Source organism: Gymnoscopelus microlampas (genome assembly GCF_963454915.1).
Source record: "Gymnoscopelus microlampas genome assembly, chromosome: 21".
NCBI lineage: Eukaryota > Metazoa > Chordata > Actinopteri > Myctophiformes > Myctophidae > Gymnoscopelus > Gymnoscopelus microlampas.
The window spans coordinates 26117865-26140587 of NC_139958.1; the positions used below are offsets into that span (position 1 = coordinate 26117865).

A 22723-nucleotide genomic window follows, 5' to 3' on the forward strand; every position below is an offset into this window, starting at 1 on the left:
TGAGAATACAAACAGGAAGTGGTCCATGTCTATACAACACAATTACATATTCAAACAGTATGTTCACTTATCTTCCAAACCATCATCAAACTTAGGCGTACTACGTGTGTCAGAATTAAACACAGAGAAAATAATCCAAGAAAGTGTTTTGCGAGATAAATGAGCTTCAGAGAAAGAAATACTTAAAGTCATACTGTAACTTTAAACAACTGGTTATTGGCATATTTTTCACCATATTTTTCACAATAACAATGATATATAACAATAACATTTGCGAGTGTCTGCTCCTGACACTCACGCCAAAATGGCTTATGCACCAGAAAGGTATTTTAACGTTAATAAATAAAGTTTCTGACAACTTATTGTGTTCCTTTTATAGCGGTACTTCCGTAGAATCAAATGTTGTAATGGCAACTGGATGAGTTCCAATTTTGTCAGAAATTTGTTTTGTTTCATCACTTCCAATTTCACTTGTTTATCCTGTATCTTGTATGAGTTCACTTTCCTGATTGGATGAAATTGGTATCCCGACCAGAAACATTTCTTTCTGTTTAATAAAGAGCTGGACAGACAGGGACTCTTTACTGAACAAAGACTCTATACTAGCAATGATTGCTATGGGAATATAGAGCCGTTTAACACTTCAAGCACCTTTCATTTAAACATACTGTAGCGTAATTTCATTCAGTAAATGGAACATGTCACTAAGGAAAACAGGATATGGTGTTTTGACCCTGTGTGCTAAATGGAACTCTATCATGAGTATTGTCTCCCATACAGCTCGCTGGCAATTTGAGACTCAACTGATTGACTGGCCTATCGGACTAGTTGACAATAGAGGCTCCTGTGAGACTGAATAGTACAAGACAGACTTACGAGAATACACCGAAAGGGGGTGGGGGGTGACAGTGACTACGGTGTGTGAGTTAAAAGAAAAGGGCAGACTTTTTTTAAAGCCTGTCTTCTTGAGCACCATTGTCAGCTATACTGTACATGTACATGTAATAGCCTGTATGTTCTATGTCCTTCCTTATCATGTTTCATTTCAGTCTCTCTGACTGTAATAACTAGGGCATTTCCAGTTAACCCCCTCCCTGCACCCCTGCTGCTAAACAATCAATCTGTCAGTGCTATGATCTCATTCCATGGCTTTCTATAGCACAACTAGAGTGATGTGGAAAGGTACACAGTAAAATGCTCTGTGTTCATTTAACTCAGACCGTGTACAAAGCAATACATTCTAAAGTTAAATGAACACTGAGGATTTCACAGTGTACATAACTTGCATGCATAGATACAGTGTAACAAAGACTTGTGGCTTGTGAGAGGAACAGCAATCCAACAACAGCACAGGGATTTGCTTTAGTTGGTACAAATGCGCACCTATGTGAGGCCCACATTTTGCCCCTTTTGTGCCAAGCTAAGTGGAAAAATGGGAACTAGCTTATGGTCTATATAGTAGCATGTGAACTTGAGGTTAAATCCACTAAAACAAGCTCATGTAGTCTGGAAATCTCATTCCTACTGAGATGCTGAGCTGGTTTATATCCCCATTATACTGAGTATACTATTATAAAATGAATTACAAAAGTCATGTTTTTTTCAGTCACTGCTAAAACACATAATAGTTAAATGAAGCAAACATAGAATAATCAACTGCAATATCCCTATCACCTATCAGTTCATGTAAGTGCTAGTGAGGCTAAAACAAACATCTGTAATTTGTAATCTGTAATATTTGCAATCCGTGGTTTTAAATCATTCATACCGTGCATTCTAAAAAACATCCGAGCGCAGATTACAGCAGCCTACACTGAATGTCTGAATTATATAACAGCAGCATAAAAACAAATAGATTATCTATCTATCTATCTATTTAAAAAAAGAAAGAAAAAAAAAAAATATATATATATATATATATATCTATATCTATCTATCTATATATATACAATTTGAATCCTGCGCCATGTCGGTTGTCAGTATGTACGAACGTTGTATGTGGCCAGTGTGACGTAATCTGACATCACGCCAGTGTGACGTAATCTGACATCACGATGAGACGGTCGTCCCGAATATGGACACAACGCCAGTGCGTCTCACGACAGCATGACATCACGCATGACATCACATCCTACCTATAAATTCTAGGATGCCGTCAGATCGCACCAGTTCGACGGCTTCCATAGTGGGTTTTGGTCATTGGAGAGGTGATGCACGTCACCTCTTTCTGAAGTGGGTACTTTCAAAGCCTGCCGTGGATTTAGGAGAGCACAAAACTCTCTCTCACACTGTGAGGTGCCTGTAAGGTGGCACTGCAAAGTGAACGACGCGTCACGCTAGACGTTCGGGCCGCGTAGCGGCCCGAACTTCTAGTATATATACAATCTTATAATAATAATAATATTAATAATCATATATATACATATAATGAATCATCATATATTTGATTAATAATCATAATAAAATAATAATAATCCTAAGAACCAACATGAAAAATGTATTGTGATACGATCGGGGATTGGGATTCTGCCTCAAAAAATAGTGATATGATATTTTTGCCATATTGCCCAACCCTATGAATAGTTATATCAGCATGCCCATATATGGGCGATTGGGCATATACTGATGACATCAGGGATCTCCATATATGGGCTTATCAGTCACATCGGCGGTGGCACGTAGGTGTCCAACTCTAGACGTGCTATACAACAGCATACTCCTCTGCCCAGAATGCCCACCCCTTCCAGCAGCACAACTCAACTCCAGAGAGGAGAGCGATAGATGCCCTGGGGACCACTTGAATAATGTTTTCAGACAGATATAAGAATATAAGAGTCAGAGTACCCGTTGTACCTGTCTGTCTGTCTGCCTGTGTCCCTTTTATGTCCACATATGGAGATCCCTGACCAGTATATGCCGTTATATGGGCATGCATATTGGTTGGATTGGCAGTTCTGGACAACTGGATCTCCATATATGCCTATATATGGGCATATAACGGTCCGATCTGCGGTTCTGGACAACTGCCTATCCGACCGACTCAACGCTGTGCACTCAACTCCCTCGGGTAGTCGGCGCTGTGTGTCCAGAGTTTGAAGTCGGTCAGACTGGCGGTTCTCGAGACACGTGAACTATACAGACGTACGCACATACGTACGATACAGAGATTTCGTGCATTTACTGTAAGAAGATGTGTAAATACAAACGTCCAAAGTCCCTACAACTCCCTGGACACTCATGGACGAGCTATAAGGGCAACTCCACAAATCGGCATTGTTTTGGATGCATGGCAACAGCTTGTGCATGACGTCAGTCATCAGATTGAGTGCTGGTCGGTACATAAGGTGCTGTAGAAAGAGCGTTAGAGCGAGAGAATGAAGAGTGTACAGACAGCCCTGCAGTGATAGACAGTTGGAGTCAGAGACAGACAGAAAGAGTAGAAATACAATACTGAAGGCAGAACTGCAAAACCCACCAACCTGGCTTTCCTGGCCGCTTCAACCAATGCTGGATGTTGCATGGTGATGGACTCCTCCTCGGCTTCTCCAGCTTCTCCAGCTTCCCCTCCTTCCTCAGACACCAATAACACCACTCCGCAGGGTGCCCGAATCAAGCTGCCTGCATCTCCAGGTCAAGGCCAGAGCAAGAGGAATGGGGCCTCTGGATCCCCCCCCTCACAGAAATGGAAGAAAGCAGACTCCCTCCCCACTCCGAGCAGCACTGCTGGGTCCCCCCCCATAACCCCCAGAACTACAAAACCCTCCAAGCTGGCTTATAAATCAGCCGCCTCTGCCAAAACTGGGTCTTGCACTGTGGTGGACAGCTCTTTAGCCTCCACAGCCTCCTCCTCCCCAGGCTCCAATAGCCCCACCTCACCACCTGGTGCCCAGGTCAAGCTGCCTGCATCTTCAGGTCAAAGCCAGAGCAAGAAAAACGGGGTCTCTGGGCCCTCCGACTCCCATAAATGGAAAAAATCAGCAGACTCCCTCCCCACTCTGAGCAGTACTGCTTGGTCCCGCCCCAACCGTACAGACGGGAGAACTGCAAAACCCAACAAGCTGGCGGCTTATTACAAATCTTCCTCCTCAGCCAAAGCTGGGTGTAACACCATGGACTCCTCCCCTTCAGCCTCCATAGCTTCCTCCTCCTCCGCAGGCACCAATAGCACCACCCCGCAGGGCGCCCGGGTCAAGTCGAGCAACGGGGCCTCCGGTCCCTCTGGTCCCTCTTTATCACGGAAATGGAAGAGGGTAGACTCCTTCCCCACACTGAGCAGCACCGAGAGCTGCAAAACTGCAACACCCACCAAGTTTTCTTTTAAATCAACCAAAGCTGTGGGTAGCACCATCAAAGACTGCCCTTCAGCCTCCACGTCGTCGGCGTCCTCCTCCTCCTCTGCAGGCATTTATATCACCACCTCACAGGGCTATAAGATCAAGCCACCTGCATCTTCAGGTCAAGGCCAGAGCAAGAAGAGCGGGGTCTTTGGGGGGGCCCCCTTACAGAAGTCAGCTTCTAAATCGTCAGCCAAAGCTGAGACAGACTCTACATCTCCCTCCTCAGCTCAGCAGCTGCTGCAAGTTCTGCAGGCAACGGGTGATGAATCCCAGAAGCTCCAGGCTTCCATTGAGATGTGCCAGCTGCTGGTCATGGGCAATGAGGATACACTGCACGGATTCCCTGTCAAGAGTGTAGTGCCCACATTGATTGCATTGTTACAAATGGAGAATAACTTCGATATTATGATCCATGCCTCCCGCGCTCTCACGTACATGATGGAGGCACTACCTCGATCCTCTGCCATGGTGGTCAATGCTATTCCTGTCTTCCTGGAAAAGCTTCAGGTGATCCAGTTCATTGATGTAGCAGAGCAGGCACTAACTGCCTTGGAAATGTTGTCATGGCAACACAGTAAAGCCATCCTGCAGGCTGGTGGGCTTGCAAACTGCCTGTTGTACCTAGAGTTCTTCAGCATGAACGCACAGAGAAATGCCCTGGCCATTGCAGCCAACTGTTGTCAGAGTATCACCCCAGACGAGTTCCACTTTGTTGCTGATTCTCTTCCACTGTTGACTCAGAGACTCATGCACCAGGATAAGAAATCTGTCGAAAGCACTTGTCTCTGTTTCGCCAGACTGGTGGACAATTTTCAGCTTGAGGACAACCTTCTGCAGCAAGTGGCCTCGCAGGACCTTCTGACCAACATTCAGCAGCAGCTGCTGGTGACCCCCCCAATGCTCAGCTCAGGGATGTTGATCATTGTTGTGCGCATGTTCTCCCTCATATGCTCCAGATGCCCCTGCCTAGCGGTGCAGCTCATGAAACAAAACATAGCGGAGACCCTGCGTTTTCTCCTGTGTAGTTCATCAAATGGCAGCTCCCAGGAACAGATTGAACTAGTTCCCCGGAGCCCTCAGGAGCTCTATGAACTCACCTCCCTCATTTGTCAGCTGATGCCCCGTCTGCCCAAAGAGGGTATTTTTGCAGTGGATGCTTTGCTAAAAAAGGGCAGTGCCCAGGCCACAGTAGAAGCCATCTGGCAGTGGTGTGATGACCAGGGGCTGTGGCATGCTTATAACCACACTAATAGCCATGTCATTGAGACAGCCCACAATAAGGGGGAGAACGAGATCAGCTTGTCTACTCATAACCGCATCTACGTCATTGACTTCAACAATATGCAGCAGATCAATGAGGACACTGGCATGGCACGTGGTATCCAAAGGAAACACAATCCTCTTGCCAATCCCAACACAGGGGGTCACCAGGACGTATGGCAGGAAGATGTGCGGGCTCAGCTGATGAAGGAGGATCCTGAGCTAGCAAAGTGCTTCATCAAGACCATGTATGGTGTCCTTTATGAAATGTATAGCTCCTCAGCCAGCCCTACTGTCAGACACAAGTGCCTTAGAGCCATCCTCAAGATTATCTACTTTGCTGACACTGAGCTACTGAAGGATGTGTTGAGGAACCATGTTGTCTCCAGCCACATTGCTTCCATGCTATCCAGCCAGGACCTGAAGATTGTTGTGGGCTCTTTGCAGATGGCTGAGATTCTCATGCAGAAGCTGCCTGATGTCTTAAGCGTCTATTTCAGAAGAGGTGTAATGCACCAGGTGAAGAACCTGGCAGAGTCAGAGGCCATCCTGATTACCAGTCCCCCCAAGGCATGCACCAGTAGTGGCACTTCCAGTCAGCACACAGCCACTATTAACACTGCATCAACTACAGCTGCTACTAACGTCACACCTGATGTGGGCTCCACCACCTGGGCTTCTTTGGGCCTCCTCAGGGATGATGACGAAGTAGAAGTAGATGATGAGGCTGAGAGCCCTATCATAACACAGAGCACCCACTTTGAGCCCCCATGCATTGCAGGAGAGAGTGGCCTGGCAAATGCTCCCAACGACTCAATCTCAAATAATAGGGACAAGATCAAGGCCTGGATCAAAGAGCAGTCCAGTAAGTTTGTGGAGCGCTACTTCAACCTAGAGAACATAAATGGCAGCAACCCCGCACTGAATGTACTCCGGACGCTCTGCACAGCCACAGAGCAGCTCAACCTGCAGATGGATGGTGGTGTAGAGTGTCTGGTGAAGATCTGCAGTATCATTTCTGAGTCTGATGTGTCATCATTTGAGATCCAGCACAGTGGGCTGGTCAAACAGTTGTTTCTCTATCTAACCTCCAACAGCGACAGGGACGTGATCAGCCGTGACGTGCGACTCAAAAGATTCCTGCATGTCTTCTGCGGCTGCCCAGTTCCGGGAATGGAGCCCACAGGCCGACTGGAGCCATCGGAAAACGGGCCTCTTCTGTCACTGGTGCATAAAATGAATGATTGCCTGAGCCAAATGGAGCAGTTCCCTGTTAAAGTGTATGACTTCCTCAGTGGTAATGACAATGGGAGCAGGGTCTCTCAGGCAATGAAATTATTCAACACTCAGCAATTGAAGTGTCAACTACAGAGACACCCAGATTGCACGAATGTGAAGCAACGAAAGGAACGTCCAGTGAAGTTTGATCCACTGGACCTGGTGCAAGCCATTGAAAGATACTTGGTTGTACGAGGTTTCGGAAAAAACAGTAATGATGACAAATCAGATGATGAAATAGTAGATGAATCTCTGGCGGACCAGTTACTTACTTCTGGCAGTGTACGCCACAGATTACAGTTCTACATTGGTGATCACTTGCTGCCGTACAATATGACGGTGTACCAGGCCGTCCGGCATTTCAACCTTCAGACAGAGGAGGAAAGGGAGTATACAGATGATGAGGCCAATACCTTCCTGCGAACTGACATCTGGACCAGAACACACACCATATGGTATAAGCCTGTGGTAGAAGTTGAGGCTGGTAGTGAAGACATGGTGGGAGGAAAGGTGCGCCAAGCGCAGACCAACCCGACTAAAACCTCACCTCACAACATCAATAAACAGGATGGGCTGTGGCATGACGGTGTATGTCCCAGTGTTGTCAATCCTTTAGAGACATGCCTCATTTCAGAGCCACCAGAGACCATAACATTTGATGACCCCTCTTTAGAAGTCAACCTGCTCCTGAGGGTCCTCCACTCCATCAGTAGATACTGGTTCTACGTCTATGATAATGCTGTGTGTAAGGAGATCATCCCCACTAATGAGTTCATCAACAGTAAGCTGTCGACAAAGGCCAACCGTCAGTTACAAGACCCGCTGGTCATCCTGACGGGGAACATCCCCTCCTGGCTCATTGAACTTGGAAAAACTTGTCCTTTCTTCTTCCCTTTCAACACGAGGCAGAGGCTGTTCTATGCAACAGCCTTTGACCGTGACAGAGCCATGCAGCGCCTACTTGACACTAGCCCCAAGATCAATCAATCAGACTTTCGGGACAGCCGAGTGGCAACACGTCTGAACCGCGAAAAGAGGACGATAAACCGTGAGGAACTTCTAAAACAGGCTGAGATTGTGATGCAGGACCTTGGCAGCTCTAAGGCCATGCTGGAAATCCAATATGAGAATGAGGTGGGCACAGGCCTGGGCCCTACTATGGAGTTCTACGCTCTGGTATCTCGGGAGCTCCAGCGGGCTGACCTGGGGCTATGGAGGGGTGAAAAGGTCACCTTGGCCGACCCTAAAGGAAGCCAAGAGGGAACCGAGTATATGTTCAGCTCCAGGGGACTGTTTGTGGTCCCCTTCGGTAGGACAACCAAATCAGAACACATCACCACAATCAAAGAAAAGTTCTGCTTCTTGGGAAAGCTGATGGCCAAAGCCATCATCGACTTCAAACTATTGGATCTGCCCTTGGGTTTGCCTTTCTACAAGTGGATGCTGAGGCACGAAATCTCCATCAGCTCCCATGACCTGGTCAACATCGACCCTGGCATATACAAGTCGATCCAGCACCTGGAGGATATCATCCGCCAGAAGAAAAGGCTGGAGCGAGACCGAACACTGACAAGGGAGACCCTGCAGGAAGCGCTGGAGAGCCTGAACATGAATGGCTGCTCTGTTGAGGACCTGATGTTGGACTTCACTTTACCAGGGTTCTCCGACATTGAGCTGAAGAAGGGGGGTAAAGACGTCCCCGTCACCATCTACAACCTGGAGGAATACCTCAGGTTGGTGGTGTACTGGACCCTGAATGAAGGTGTGTCCAGCCAGTTTGAGTCATTCAGGGAAGGCTTTGAGTCAGTCTTCCCCATGCATCACCTACAGTATTTCTATCCAGAGGAGTTGGACCAGCTGCTGTGCGGCAATAAATCAGAGACATGGGATGTCAAGACACTGATGGAGTGCTGTCGATCCGACCACGGCTACACGCATGACAGCCGTGCGGTGCACTTCCTGTTTGAGGTGCTGAGCAACTTAGATGCAGAGCAGCAGAGGCTTTTCCTGCAGTTCGTAACAGGAAGCCCTAGACTGCCTGTGGGAGGGTTCCAGAGTCTGAACCCCCCTCTTACCATAGTCAGGACGACATTCGAGTCCACAGAGAATCCAGACATTTACCTCCCCTCAGTTATGACCTGTGTCAATTACCTGAAGCTGCCCGATTATTCTAGCATAGAGATCATGCGTGAGAAACTGTTGATGGCAGCCCGTGAGGGCCACCAGTCATTCCACCTTTCCTGATGCTACCACATCTCCACATTTAAATGCCTGAAAAAAATGAGTTCCTTATAGTCGTTATTTTTTTGAACATACATACATACATGATGATGGCAGCAGCAGATGCAGCTTTCCCTGCCTGCAAACATGCTATAATGTATGTTAACACAACAGGGTCTAATAGCGGTGTGACTCCCATGTGGATCTACCATGTGGCCAGTTTATGAGGTTAGTCATCTATAACATATCTACGTACTGTATGACCCCAAATTTGAATGGTTTCAACCTGATCCGACCGATCCGATTCACTTTATATTATAATAAAATTAAAGTTATTATTATTATCATTATATATTTTCATTTAAAAAATAATAAAATTTAAGTGAAAAAAATACGTGGAGGTATGTCCTTGGCCTATTGTGGCAGCACAGTCCACCGGTTTGTGAGATTTGCCGCTGACAGGCACACAAACTTACATATAGACAGAGACCATCTTTTGCATGGCTTGCCTCTTACAGAGGCCATGCTGTTAACATTCCTTGAAGTGAGACTGAGTTCTTATGGCCTGAAACATTGTATTTGTCTGCCATGAGGAAATTAAATTTCAGCATTCTCAAATTTGCCCAACATTTTTGTTAATTCAACACTCATCTATCTGTAGTCTGGTACCATACAGAATGAGAAGAGAGCGCTAAGGATGATTTTTTTTTTATTAACTGCATTTACGCTACTTAGGCCTACTACTTTTACTTTTTAAACTTCAGCATATTTAATATCAGGCCATTACTTTCAAGCAGATACTACTAAGACTTTTACTCAAATTATTCTAATGGGTGACAAACTTTTACCTAATTTTGTACTCCGATCTACTTTTACCCCAGTGTGGCTTTCAGGTACTTTCTCCACCACTGTGAGAGTGTTTAGTTGTGTGTCTCGGTGTAATTATGATACACAGGTCTGTGTATCTGGAGTCTGATACGTGGCTCGGCGGTTTTAGTCTCAATTAATTCATAAAAACACTATTTTTGATAGCTTGTCGATAAATGCTAAATTGGCTGTGTTCTCACATTAAACATAAAGACTTTTAAATTCTAAAATCACTCAAAACATTGCATACTGTGTATGCTACGTAGCTATTCACTGTCATAGACACATGGAGAGTTTACAATTTGCTCTCATTTTAATTAAGTTTTGTACAGGTGGAAGCATGTCTTGGATGGCTACTAGGCCTGAGGTGTGTTTCCCAGAAGTGCCGTCTAACGTTAATCACAAAAACTGCAGTCTGAATGAGCGTTCTCAAACATGTAGTGTGATTGGAACTACAGCTCTTGAACCAACACTTAGAAGCATCGTATCTTGTTGGATCTTAATTGGTTCACATAATTCGGTAGGTCACCAATGTCATCTTTGCAGCAGCATATTTTTCAGGCTGCAGCCAATATTATGGAAACGTTGGACAACGTATGGACAACTCCATACGATGGCAAGTGATGTGATTGTGCTTCACCCCCAAATTGGAATTGCATGTTGAGGGGCCTCTACAGAGTGCACCTCCAAAAGTGCTTTGACTTTTGTCTATAGGGGGCACCAAACATACTGTGCATTTGTGGTGCCCCCTATAGACAAAAGTCAAAGCACTTTTGTAGAACAACAATTTCTCCCACAGCATCCTCGGGTCCTGATGGTAACCCGCATCTTTCAGCACTAAATTATGGATTTATTTTGCATATAGATTCTGTGATTCTTTTATGGAGCACAAAGAGCAGGTCCTGAGATACTGGGGCCCATCTATATTTTTTACAGCTTAATCTCAGTTGTCCCAATGAAAAAAATAATAATCAAAATAGATAGAACATTTTATAAACTTTTACATAGATACAGAAGATTTTATTTAACATTTTGTGTACAAACAGAGGCTGCAAATGCCTTCCAAACATGTTTGTCATTAGAGTATAGTATCCCTTTTTACAGTACTACAAGCTTGTTGAATGCTAAAAGGAGAATGAAAAAGAAAAAGGAAATGCTATGGAAAAAAAGGAAATCATATCGTTTTTTTGTGGTTGAGTAGGAAGTCCCATCTTGAGCTTCTCATACTGTAGGCAGACCGAAAATATGGAATATAACATTGACAAATTTCCAAAAGCCCAATGTAATTATTTTAAAGAGGCTATAGCATTTGCTACATGTAATATGGAAATGTACTAACATTCACCAAACATAAAAATGTGTATTCTCATAGCAATATCCTATGTATGTTTAGACTTATTAATCTACTGTGTCCCCCACCAGAAAAAAACAATGTATTCTCTGCTGGTATACGGTAGGCTATATTTACTTTTTCATAAACAGACAAAAGGTTTTAAGCTCATTAAAGGAATTGTAATAATGAGGATACATGCAATTGACAGTTGACAATCAACAGACAATAACAATGTTGAGTTGAGCGTGATTAAGCTGTTACCAGTGTCAATTTTGCAATTAAAAATTATCTGTACCAGCATGACCAATCCTTACTGTTCAAACATGAATGGGAATGGAAACCCAATTACTCTCTAGTATAATACATATTATATATATATAAGAAAGTGGTTAATGGATGGGTTTGAGATTGGTTTAAACTTAAGAACCCTTTCTTTTAACGTTCACAAGAGCTCCCACATAAACTTTCAGTTAATCTAAACTGGATAGCTAAACGATCACAGTGACCAGTCTGTTGTACAATATACATAGTCTACGTAACTGAAAATGCAGGCCTCACATAAGCCAGACTAGCCAGTGATATTCCATTTTGTTTGTGTTTTAGCTGTAAAGGCTTTTTTATAGTCAAAGCTGTTGTAGATACAGTAAATGGTAATTGACATCTGACTGGAAATAAATAAAATGGAATTGAGTATGTTTGCAAATATTCTCCTGTTGCAAGTATACAACCTAACGCCACTGTTCTAGAGTACATTTGACTGCATTGAAATTCTTAAGCTAAGTACAATGGTTTTTGATACACAAAATTAGGTCAAAATATGTGAAGCATAAAAGTAGAGGTTTTAAGAGTTACAGTAAGTCAAGGCCACAGCTACAGTATGAAATTATGTCTTTGAGAGTGAGAAAAATGCCATTCTTCACCTCATGCTTATGAACTTAACTCGCCTTGATCCACAATATCATTGTCTGATGAAGGGGGCAAGCCGTGCAGACATAAAGTACATGAACTACAACCATACCAAAATCTGAGGTCCTGTATTGGTCTATCAGAGATGTGTGACTGTTCTCACCAAAGGCAATGGGAGACTGAAATACCCCCTTAAGAGACAGAAGGCATAAGTCTCTCCCTGACTGGATCAGAATTTCTACTACTCCTTGCTTTGACTATTACAATAATCCCACAAAGCAGGTGCTGAATAAAAGCTAAAGGATTGAGGCACAATGGGGTAGAGCAGTGCAACCAATGCAGACTACTTTAGGTGACAAAAGAGAGAGAAATGATGAACAGTATGCATTGCCTGTCTCACATCCTAACACAACCCGTGTGAATGCGCATGCTGCATGCAGCAAAGTTAAACGATGTAATATAAAAATAAATATGAGCTGGACAGGTACCTTTTGTGACTGGTAGAATATTGCCACAGTTTGTCAAAACATCTTCTGAATGCTTTGAATAGTCCTCACTATCTTGAATTTGAATGTTAAAGGTCATAGAAAAGAGGTAAGAAAACAAGCATTGCTTGCTCTGTCTAACCACTTGTACTTTTAATTAGGTGTTTTTAGAAGTAGCTAGTGTTGAAAAAAGACTGACTGCAATTCCTTCTGGGAATAAATCCCATCCCAAATACAATTCAATCAGACTAGTTTAAGAAAAGATCGACTCCTGAGCAAAATATCAGAGCACACATTAGTTTGTTTCTATAATGTGTAAATATATAGTGATTGTAAAAGGTGTTCTGTGTAGCTTACATGCTTCTGCCTGCCTTCCAGTCAAGTCTACAGGACCACAATGGAAATAAGTCATGAGACTTTATTGCGATATCCTGATAGATTAAGTACTATGCATATCTGTGTATTGTGTTTCATGGTTGATATGTTTTTTCAGAGGAAAGTCTTCTCTGCCTCCAGAACCACTGGCAAGTTTTCTGGAAATTGGAAATCCTCTGCGAGCATACAGCATTTAGTCTAGTTATCCACATTATTCATACAATGTGATCCACAAGCACACATGAACGTGGAAAAAACAATTAACAGCTCCATAAAACTGCTGAATCGGCTATGTTCATATCGTTGCTGTCGGGCATGTTGTGTATCCACATTTCAAATGTGTAAATGAATGCCCTACTTCGCCATACAAGAGAGTCAAACAAAAGTATCGAAAATAGCTGATCAACAAGCTCCCAACGTGTTGTGAGCTTGTGGATCTGCCGTTTTTGCCATTTTGGAAAGGTTATATAGCATGTGACTAAATAATAGCATGTGACTAAATAATAATTACATTACATACATTTCCTGAAAAGTAAATTTTTTTGGACATACAAGTTTTCCTCCAGACAGCGACGATAATGCATGTGGTATACAGTATATATTATGGGAGTGGGGATGGGTGTGAGGGGGTCAAAGCATGAGACATTTCATCTCAGAATGTGTAAACCAGTTTCTTCCAAGCCATCACTAAACATGATATTCATAATATCTTTTAATAGGCCAGGGAAGGACATACCGTATTATGTAAACCAGAAATTCAAGAGCCACTAACACCCTAAACCTACAGTATATCAAGTTTCCAATTATACATTTTGTCAAAAGAGATCAAACAGATCTTCGATAAAACATGCCTGCATGTTAAATCAAGGTACAGAAATTAAGACTAAAACTCTCATTATTTCTAACAACAAAAATATTCTAAGAGCTTTTCATCAACTTGGCCCTCAAGTTGGGTAACTTTCAAGCTTAATGGAATACAAAACAATTAAAGGGCACATGCGGACACAGATTTATCAGAATGTATCCATGATATGGATGAAAGAAAAGAGATGGGTAGAATGACATCAAATAGAATGAACAAATATCACTTGAAAAATCAATAGGTCTTCAGTGGATAGAAACCGAGTGCTCAGGTCACTTGTTTGTAATACAGTAGTTCTAACAATTGATGAGTGCACTTTCGTAGCCACAGATTAAATAGTTCAAAAAATAAAGATGTCATACATGTGTTCCGTGATATGACGTCACACGATATCAGACTAAATGGACAATGGTCTCTGGGTATGAGACCGACTACTATGACATACAGTTGACCCAGCAGTTAAAGAGCTTGTGCCTTTATCACAGGAGCATACCCAGCAAAATGCAGAGTTATTTGAACTTAGTTAAATTAACACTATTTTTTGCTGTGTATTAAATGACAAATGTGTGTTGTTACCTTCATACTATTTAGCTGTATAATTGATAGGCTGGACAGAACAGCAGAGTTGTTTCTATAAGAACAAGGCTAAATCCTGCTTATTTAATGCAAGACTTAAAGTCAAGGCTATGATCTACCACTGTCTTCATCAAACCAAAAAGTAGACATAGAATAACAAATACTTACTTTGATTTCTTCCCCAGACCCCAAAATAAATTACAATAATAACAATTACACTGCTAAAAAAACAAACAAAAAACAAACAAATACAGCTTTAAGATTATGTACATAGTGTATCTGTAAATACAATTGTTTTCTCCATGAAACAAACAACATATTATTTTGGCCAGATGTCTTATGTTTTCATAAGGACATCTTTTGAACGAAGATAAGAACACAAACAATTACTATGTTAAAAAATATATTGCTTGGATATTTAAGCAGAAGACAAACCTTGAGACACCAACAACACAAATAGAGGAAAATCCTTTTTCTGTTCAAAACTACAGGCAGTCTGATTGCAACACACTACTGACTATCTGTGTGCTTTTCAACAGTTATTTATTTTACAGTCTTTCTTTGAGTAACTAACAGCCTACAGTATGTCTCTTTTTCCATCCAGGGTTTGCTTATGTCTGTGTACGTATGATCTTCTGTCCCTCTCTTGATTCACAGGGTGATTTTGGATGCTCAACTTTAAAATTCCCCAAAAAAGAAAAAAAAAAGAAAGAAAAGAAATTGGGAAAAAAGTGTCTTCTTGGCAGAATTTCACTTCTCTCAATATCAGAAATGGATAAACAAGCCAGCTTTCATAAGACTATCGACTTAATGATTGTCCAAAATAAACATACATGGAATAAGCTGGCTAACCACTACATAGCCTAATTTATACTACATTTTCAGTTGAACATCTGTTCTACAATGAATAAATTAGCCGTTACACGCAAAAAAAGAGAAAAAAAAGAAGAACAAAATGAGCTTTGTTGGTGTACTGTGAAGCTACAATGTTAAGATCAGTGAAAACAAAGTGAAAAGGAGAATGGGAAATGAAATGTACTGTATCATTGGAGGTACAGAGTATCACACTAAATGTTGGGTGTGATGTACATAGCCTAAGGTAATCAGTGTTCATTGGGGAGATTACTGTATGTGTGCTGCAAAGTATTGGGTCATGTCTTTCAACTTTACACGTACGACGACGCCCTCTGGTGGATATATGGCCATTAATTATCGCCAGAGACCTCCCCTTGCTGTTGCAGTCCAGCGAGAGTGACATTTTGACTCAGTCAGTAGATTCAAAAACAGACCGTTATGGACTCAGTTTGAGCCAAAGTCCTTCTCTTTCCTTCTCTCCTTCATAGTCCTTCAAAGTCTAAGTGGGAGACAGTGTTGCTCTATACTTCGGTGGAGAAGAGAATGCTCTGTCGTTTACTGTCCGGGGTGGGAATTGTCTCCAGCTGGAGGAAGTACAACAGCACCTGCACCTGCAAAGAGAGGAGAGAACACATTTTAGAAAATGTTTACTTTTACGTAAAAAACCTCTCTGCCTTTATTTGGATGTACAGTTGAGATAGACAGGAAACAGGGAGAGAGAGACAAGCAGTGACACACGGCAAAGGTCGTCAGGCTCTTAGGCCCTTAACCACTAGGCCATCAGCGCCCCATGTTGACGTTTACATTTCTTTGTGTCATTTCGAATCGATTTGTCTTGAAGTGAGTGTTGGTGTGACAGACTCCACCAGATTGTGCTGTAGTACAAGTGATGTCCAACATACAGTAGTACAGTTATAAGTAACACAAGGTACTACTCGTAGTAATGAAATGTAGCGTAAACAGTTAAACACGTAAACAGTGTGAAAAAACAAAAACTTCTATTGTGGTGCACATTTATTGTCTGTCACTATAAATGGAAAGAAGTATCATAAATATCCAACACGTATAACGTGCACTACATCACATGTTTAAGGCAGTAGCGCAGACAGATTAATGCGAAACCAAAGTGTAGGTAATCATTTGAGCGGAACGGGGAGCAGCTGTGGCCTGTGTACTTTACCTGTGACATAACTTCCAGCGACCAGCTGTCCGCCATGCTAATGGGTTGTGTGGGGTTGGCGGGGATCTTGCTGTCTTTCTCTGAAGGCCTGAGTAGGGTGGGGCCAAACACTGTGGCCAGGTTGTGGAGAGACATCTTGTTGACACACTCCTTTTCTGCAACCCTGGGTTAGAGGATCAGAGGACACAGACTAAATTAATGGGTGAGACAACATGCAAGCAATGTTATGACATCTGTGTGTGTGTGTGTGTGTGTGTGTGTGTGTGTGTGTGTGTGTGTGTGTGTGTGTGTGTGTGTGTGTGTGTGTGTGTGTGTGTGTGTGTGTGTGTGTGTGTGTGTGTGTGTGTGTGTGTGTGTGTGTGTGTGTGTGTGTGTGTGTGTGTGTGTGTGTGTGTGCGGGCGCGCTTGACCTACCTCTTCAAGTGGTCCAACAGGAAGAGAAATGTGACCAGGTTGGGTTCTGGCAGTGACAGCAACAAGTTCAACATACAGCTCTCTTTGGCGACACTGTCCGTCAGGGCTGCACGAAACGATGCAGTCATTAATCATGGGTGACGCAAAGCTGTTGTAAATAATGTCAACTTCAAATCCCTTGAATGATTTAAAAATGTGAACATGGCAAATTTCTATTTGCCAAATTCATGCATAATGCAGGCAACTTTCATTCATGCTGCTTAATATCTGTGAATAATAAGATTCATCGCTGTTATGTTCAAAACATTAGACGCCATTTCCATAACTGTATTGTGCCAAGTTAATAAACTGGGTAAAATGCTCAGTGACTTACTGATGCCTCCTGCAAAGTTGGGGTAGAGGTCGTCAGTGAACAGGGGTTCTGGCAGCTCTCTAAAGTAAAGTTTCAATGTCCCAGCGATGGCGTTTACATCCATCTCGCTCATCATCACCGACACATCCTTATTATCTGTAAGCAAGAGATGACAATAGTGAGCACAGGACGCACTGTGGTGATGGAGGAAGAGAAGAGATGACCAAAACAAAAAACATCTCAAAACCAGGTCACAACCAGGCAATAACCATGCTGCTTCTTCTCGTAGAGGGTAGCTGCGCGCGCACACACGCACACGCACACGCACACACACACACACACACACACACACACACACACACACACACACACAGAGTAACCAACCAGTACATACTGGTTATACGCATTCAAAAGGGTGTTAGCCCACAACAAACAGAAATAGGTTAATAATTTGACGCCGGGGGAAAAGTCTCACTTCAGTGTACCCATGGAAGTACCAACAGTGCTGGAACTGCATAATGATCATCTGATGAACAGAGACAGTCAAAAGAACATTATACAACAGGTAGTTCCGACCAAGCAATCTGATTGGTTGAAATAGCTATCTAGCCTTGCTTCAAACCAGCATGATAGCACGGGCCTAATCACATTAATAAATCACTCCGCACTGCAGTCCGCACCTGATTAGACCATATATGGCACAGCTGTGCTGTGACGTCACGCTGTCCCACGGTAGGAAAACAGCAGACAGTAGCCTGACCCAACGCCGCCACCGGTGAACAAACAGCTATGCAAAATGGACTATGTATGTAGCCGATCTACAAGTTCGCAACGCGTTGTCAGCTTGTAGATCAGCTATTTTGGCCACGTGACACGGTCGTACGACGGAGCATATAGCGGCTATATGCTCCGTCGTAGGCTATATTATAGCCTACTGGAATCAGCTGTGTTGATGAGACGGTGCCTCAGAGCGCTGCTACAGGGACTATTTAATGTCTCAGTCAAATAAACTCTTCTCTTTACAGGGAAACGGATAATAGCGAAACATTTTTATTATGAATTGCCCCACAATATGAATACATTTGGATGTGTTTTGTTGGTAACTGTTGTATAATCGTAAGCACGTAAAGCACACCCTCTCGTGTAATATTGCTTAATTATAAACCAGTGTTCCCTCGTGGTGAAACATTTCTTGTAGTCTTCTCAGCTTTCTTTCACACAGGCAAATAGAGGTTTTGAAATCTACCCTTGAATCAGTTACATTTTCAGAAATAGCAAAAAAAAAGAAAAAGCAGAAATGTTTGGGTCCCAGGGAGACAAAACATTTATTTTTTTGGGAACCAGCTGTTTAGGCTGACATCATTGGGTTTGGGAACCCCTGCTCTAGAGCAAAAACTCTCTAGTGATTTTCTGGTGACTGCATAATGCTTCTGTGACGCTTTGTTAGCTTGTAGATCTGCTTTTTTCAGCGAGCTACACAAAGTATAAATCAAGCTTAATTGAGAATTTAACAGAACACACTCTGTGGGGCTACGCACACAGCCATACATTTGTTATTAAGTTCTATTATTATTATATTAAAATCTAATTATTTTCCTCAAATTTTGACTGGACAGTCTTGAGGAATTGAGAAATGTATAACCTTTAACAGTAATTCAAAAAGGGTGACGTCTTAGCATTTTTAACTTTCTCCAAATCTCCGTTACCTGTAACACTGTTTCTTAACCCCCAAGGGTCCAAGAGATGAATCTGTGGTTATCTGTGGTTATCTGTGGTGGGGCCCTTGGGAATCACTGACCTACAATGTTAAAATCAGTACTCACTGGTGTCAAAAGCAGCCTTCAGGGCCTGGATGTCAGTGGCCACTCCTGATACCCGGTAGATGCCCACCTCCTCCATGCCCCTTCTCTCGATCTCCTCAAGGCACTGACGAACAATGTAGGGCACCTTGGAACGTTCCCGCCTAGATAGATATAGAATAGAGAACATGAGAGATGAGCACAAGAATGTACACCCCCCCCCCCCCCCCGCCCACACACACACGCTCTTAACTCACTTAGTCACTGTGGAGATCTTGACACCAAAAACACCCATGGGTTTCCTTGAAGGCATCCTCTTCAGGCTGAACTCTCGGCTGGTAAACTTAATAGAAAGCTTAACCTCAATCTAAAACAGAAGAAAAGAAGGAGAAGTTGCTAAAAGTAATTAAAAAAAAACACTTCACACAATGATTGATTGCATTGCAGGCATTATGGCTCATGTTGTATTACACATTTACACATGTCTATTAAAACACATTGGCTGCCAAAAACGCAGATCTGCGTTCTATTGAATAGAACGCATTGGCTGCCAAAGACGCAGATCTGCGTTTTATTGATTTTTTTTTATTATTATTTTTTTTTATTTGACCCAAAGACCAAGGAGATATGATTTTTCGAAGATTTAGACTCCCATCCACTTCCTTGTAAACTTAAAACTTCAAAATTCTGTATCCCGAGTACTTTTGTTTTTTCATTGAAAAATCTCTGGCAGTCTACTGCAAAAAATCTGAAATAATTGGCAGCCAATGTGTTAACTCATTCAGTGCCCAGCTTATTTATGGCAGTTTGGCTCTGAGTGCCACAGCCAAAATTCATTGTAAAAAAAAGTGCTTAGGAGCCGAGATACAGCCTTTTTAAGTAAGAAGTTAAACAAAGAGTGAATGGAGCAGAATATTTTCAAATCATGATATCTTGGGTTCTGAACATTTTTTTCAAAAAAAAAGAAGGCATTTTTTATTTTTTCATGACGTCTTAGACGTCACGTGGCGCTCAGGGCGCTCAGGCCACGTGACGTCTTAGACGTCATGTGGCACTAAATGAGTTAACATGTCATAGGTACCAAGTTATTAGCCTGCAATGTAGTCTAAAGGCCTACAAATGTAGTCATTGTTGCGTAGTAGTAATAGCGTAATAGTACACAGTATAATCTTCAGTGTTAAACATTTGTACTGTCTCAGATTTAAATTAACCACATTTAAATTAACCACCCTACCGTCCCTATCCTGGGCATATCATGTGAACGTTCTGCAAAAATAGGCCAACATAAAAAAAATAGGCGAACATAGCTCATCTACAATCTCACAACGCGTCGCAACTCGCAACGCAATGTGTTGTGAACTTGCAGATCAGCTATTTCCTGCAAATAGATCTGGGGTAGAGGGGAGAAGGGAGGGGGCCAAGTATAGACCACAGGGGGACCCTGGTCTACAAAGTATAGAGGGTTTAAGTGGTTAACACTGAGGATATTACTGTGTAATACATAAGGAGAAATATATATTTTGGAAAGAGTCACCAGTGCAATCCACTCACCCCATTCATAGGAATGACAGTCCTCTGCCAGTCTTTGCCTTGGAGGGCCTGAGGCTCAAGCTGAGTGGAAGAAGCATAATGACATGTATAATATCGTCGCTGTAGGGTATAGAGACCTTGTATGTCCAAAACCGTTACTTTTCAGGAAAGGGAAAAAATAACCAGTGTTCCAATGGATCCGACGTAGTTATTATTTAGCCACAAGCTCTCGTCAACACTTTTCATCGGTTCCTTTTATGTAACATTTTGCAGGTTGCAGCCTGTCATGCTTAATCGCACAGGGATGTATTAGGTCTCACTGAGAAACAAAAGCCTCTGCCAACAGGTCAGTAATCCTCAGTAGGCTATCTCTCCTCCTGGAAAACAAAAGGGCGAGTATAAATCTATGTCATATATACATTTCTAAGGGTACGGTCACACCGAACTATGGCTGCAGGCTGATGAACGCACGTTGTGTGCAGCCAGAGCGGCCTACAAAACGTAGTAGCTTGCAGCGCCTTTTGTCTTCATGTCTTTGACTCATCCGATTGGACAGAGGGGGAAAGCAGCAACTGTCTCGATTTATCTGCTTCAAATACACTTTTTTCTCTATTGGAGGCGCTGTGGCGCATCGAACGCATAGACAAAAGGTGTCCGCAACACACGGAAAGCTGTGCAAGGGCAACAAACCGCTCCATTCCCATTGAAAAGCATTGGCAAAATCCGCCGCATAGGCAGAATTAAAGTTCAGTGTGACCGTACCCTAAGGGGTGTAATCTGTCATAGAATTCGCTGCTGACGCAAATCAGCCGCTCCTCCTCATTCTACAAAAAAACGCACCATGACAATCACTGTTTTACAGTAGCACCTACTATGGACTAGGTGTAGTTGTAACTTATGTCTACTTTGGAACTATTTCAGCTTGTGCAAGTAATAAATCGACAAGCCCACAACGCGTCGCAGCAAGCTTTCCCCACAATAGACCAGATAACAGAAAATACACTGGTATAGAGCCCTGAGGGACTCCGGTCACCCATATGGGGTTTAAGTGGTTAAGTTAAAGTACTGGAGTTTAAAAAATACTTAAGAATTCAAAAGTACAAAATTATTAAGTACGATTATTTTCAATAGTCTACATTTTGCATTGCTGCAAATGTAGACATAAATAAAAATTATAGTGAAAATAGCAGATCTGCTATTTTCACCATATTTGAAATAGAGCTTAAGTGTTAAGTGTTTAATTCATAAGGTAGCGTTTCCCTTTCTAGAAATGTAGTGGAGTCAAAATATTTGTCTTTGAAGTATCCAAAAACAAAAATAGTAACAGTAAAGAACAAATACCAAAATGTTTTACTTAAGTACAGTACTCAAGTAAATGTACTTGATGTACGCTAACTGTACACTGCTGTTTAGGCTGACATCATCAGCTGGCTGGCATTGTGATATACTACAGTATGTGGTGATTACTATAGCAACCACTAGAGGGAGCAGTGGACCCATGTTTAATTTTTTATAGTGAACAATGAGGAAGGCCTCCCATAATATCAGGAATATATTGGGGTGACAACTGTATTTGTCTGTTTCTGCTCTTTGTAAGAAAATTAAGAACAGATATGTTTTGGAATGCTTACAAACAAGTATTGAAAAAAGACTGACAGTACCATTATTCAGTTACAGTGCATGTACCACACACTTCCAGCATGCTCTCTGCTTCTCTGAATATATTTAAAGGGGCTACAAAGATTGGCTGCAATCCAGGTAGTATGTATTGATTTGAATATAATCCTAGTATAATTGTTTTTGCCATGCTCCTGGTTTTTCATAATATTGATTTAATTGGAAAATATAATATGTAAAAGTATGTTTGACAGCAAACCGCAATGCTTTGTGCTGCTAATTGCATGTATCAAGTATGTTTTGTTCTGTATGTTTTTATGTGTTTCTCAGTTGTCACATGTTAGCTGTTTTTAAGTGTTTATAGAGGACCACAATGGAAATATGCCCGAGGGCCTTCTCGTGTTTTTAGCCACTGTGAGATATTTGTGTATGTATGACTTGTTAAGTGCTATCGTGATGTTTCATTTGTCACTACAA

General features: G+C 42.4%; 2 protein-coding genes across 2 annotated transcripts in view; one reads left to right on the top strand and one right to left on the bottom strand.

Moving 5' to 3' along the window:
• Window positions 1-4562: 4562 nt before the first annotated feature.
• LOC311037101 (E3 ubiquitin-protein ligase TRIP12-like) lies at window positions 4563-9119 on the top strand (the record flags this gene model as incomplete). Its single annotated transcript, XM_084046185.1, has 1 exon — window positions 4563-9119. Exon 1 carries the CDS (start codon window positions 4632-4634, stop codon window positions 9117-9119), a length of 4488 nt encoding a protein of 1495 aa, XP_083902311.1. The 5' UTR covers window positions 4563-4631.
• Window positions 9120-13809: 4690 nt separating this feature from the next.
• The window catches only part of LOC311038129 (breakpoint cluster region protein-like), a 123797-nt gene continuing 114883 nt past the window's right edge, over window positions 13810-22723 (bottom strand). The window contains exons 17-23 of the mRNA XM_084047480.1: window positions 20651-20710; window positions 19357-19466; window positions 19124-19263; window positions 17322-17456; window positions 16949-17054; window positions 16535-16697; window positions 13810-15965 (exon numbers count right to left, since the gene is read on the bottom strand). Coding sequence (XP_083903606.1) covers window positions 15876-15965; window positions 16535-16697; window positions 16949-17054; window positions 17322-17456; window positions 19124-19263; window positions 19357-19466; window positions 20651-20710 — 804 coding nt within the window. The 3' untranslated portion in view covers window positions 13810-15875. The remainder of the gene's footprint in view (window positions 15966-16534; window positions 16698-16948; window positions 17055-17321; window positions 17457-19123; window positions 19264-19356; window positions 19467-20650; window positions 20711-22723) is intronic.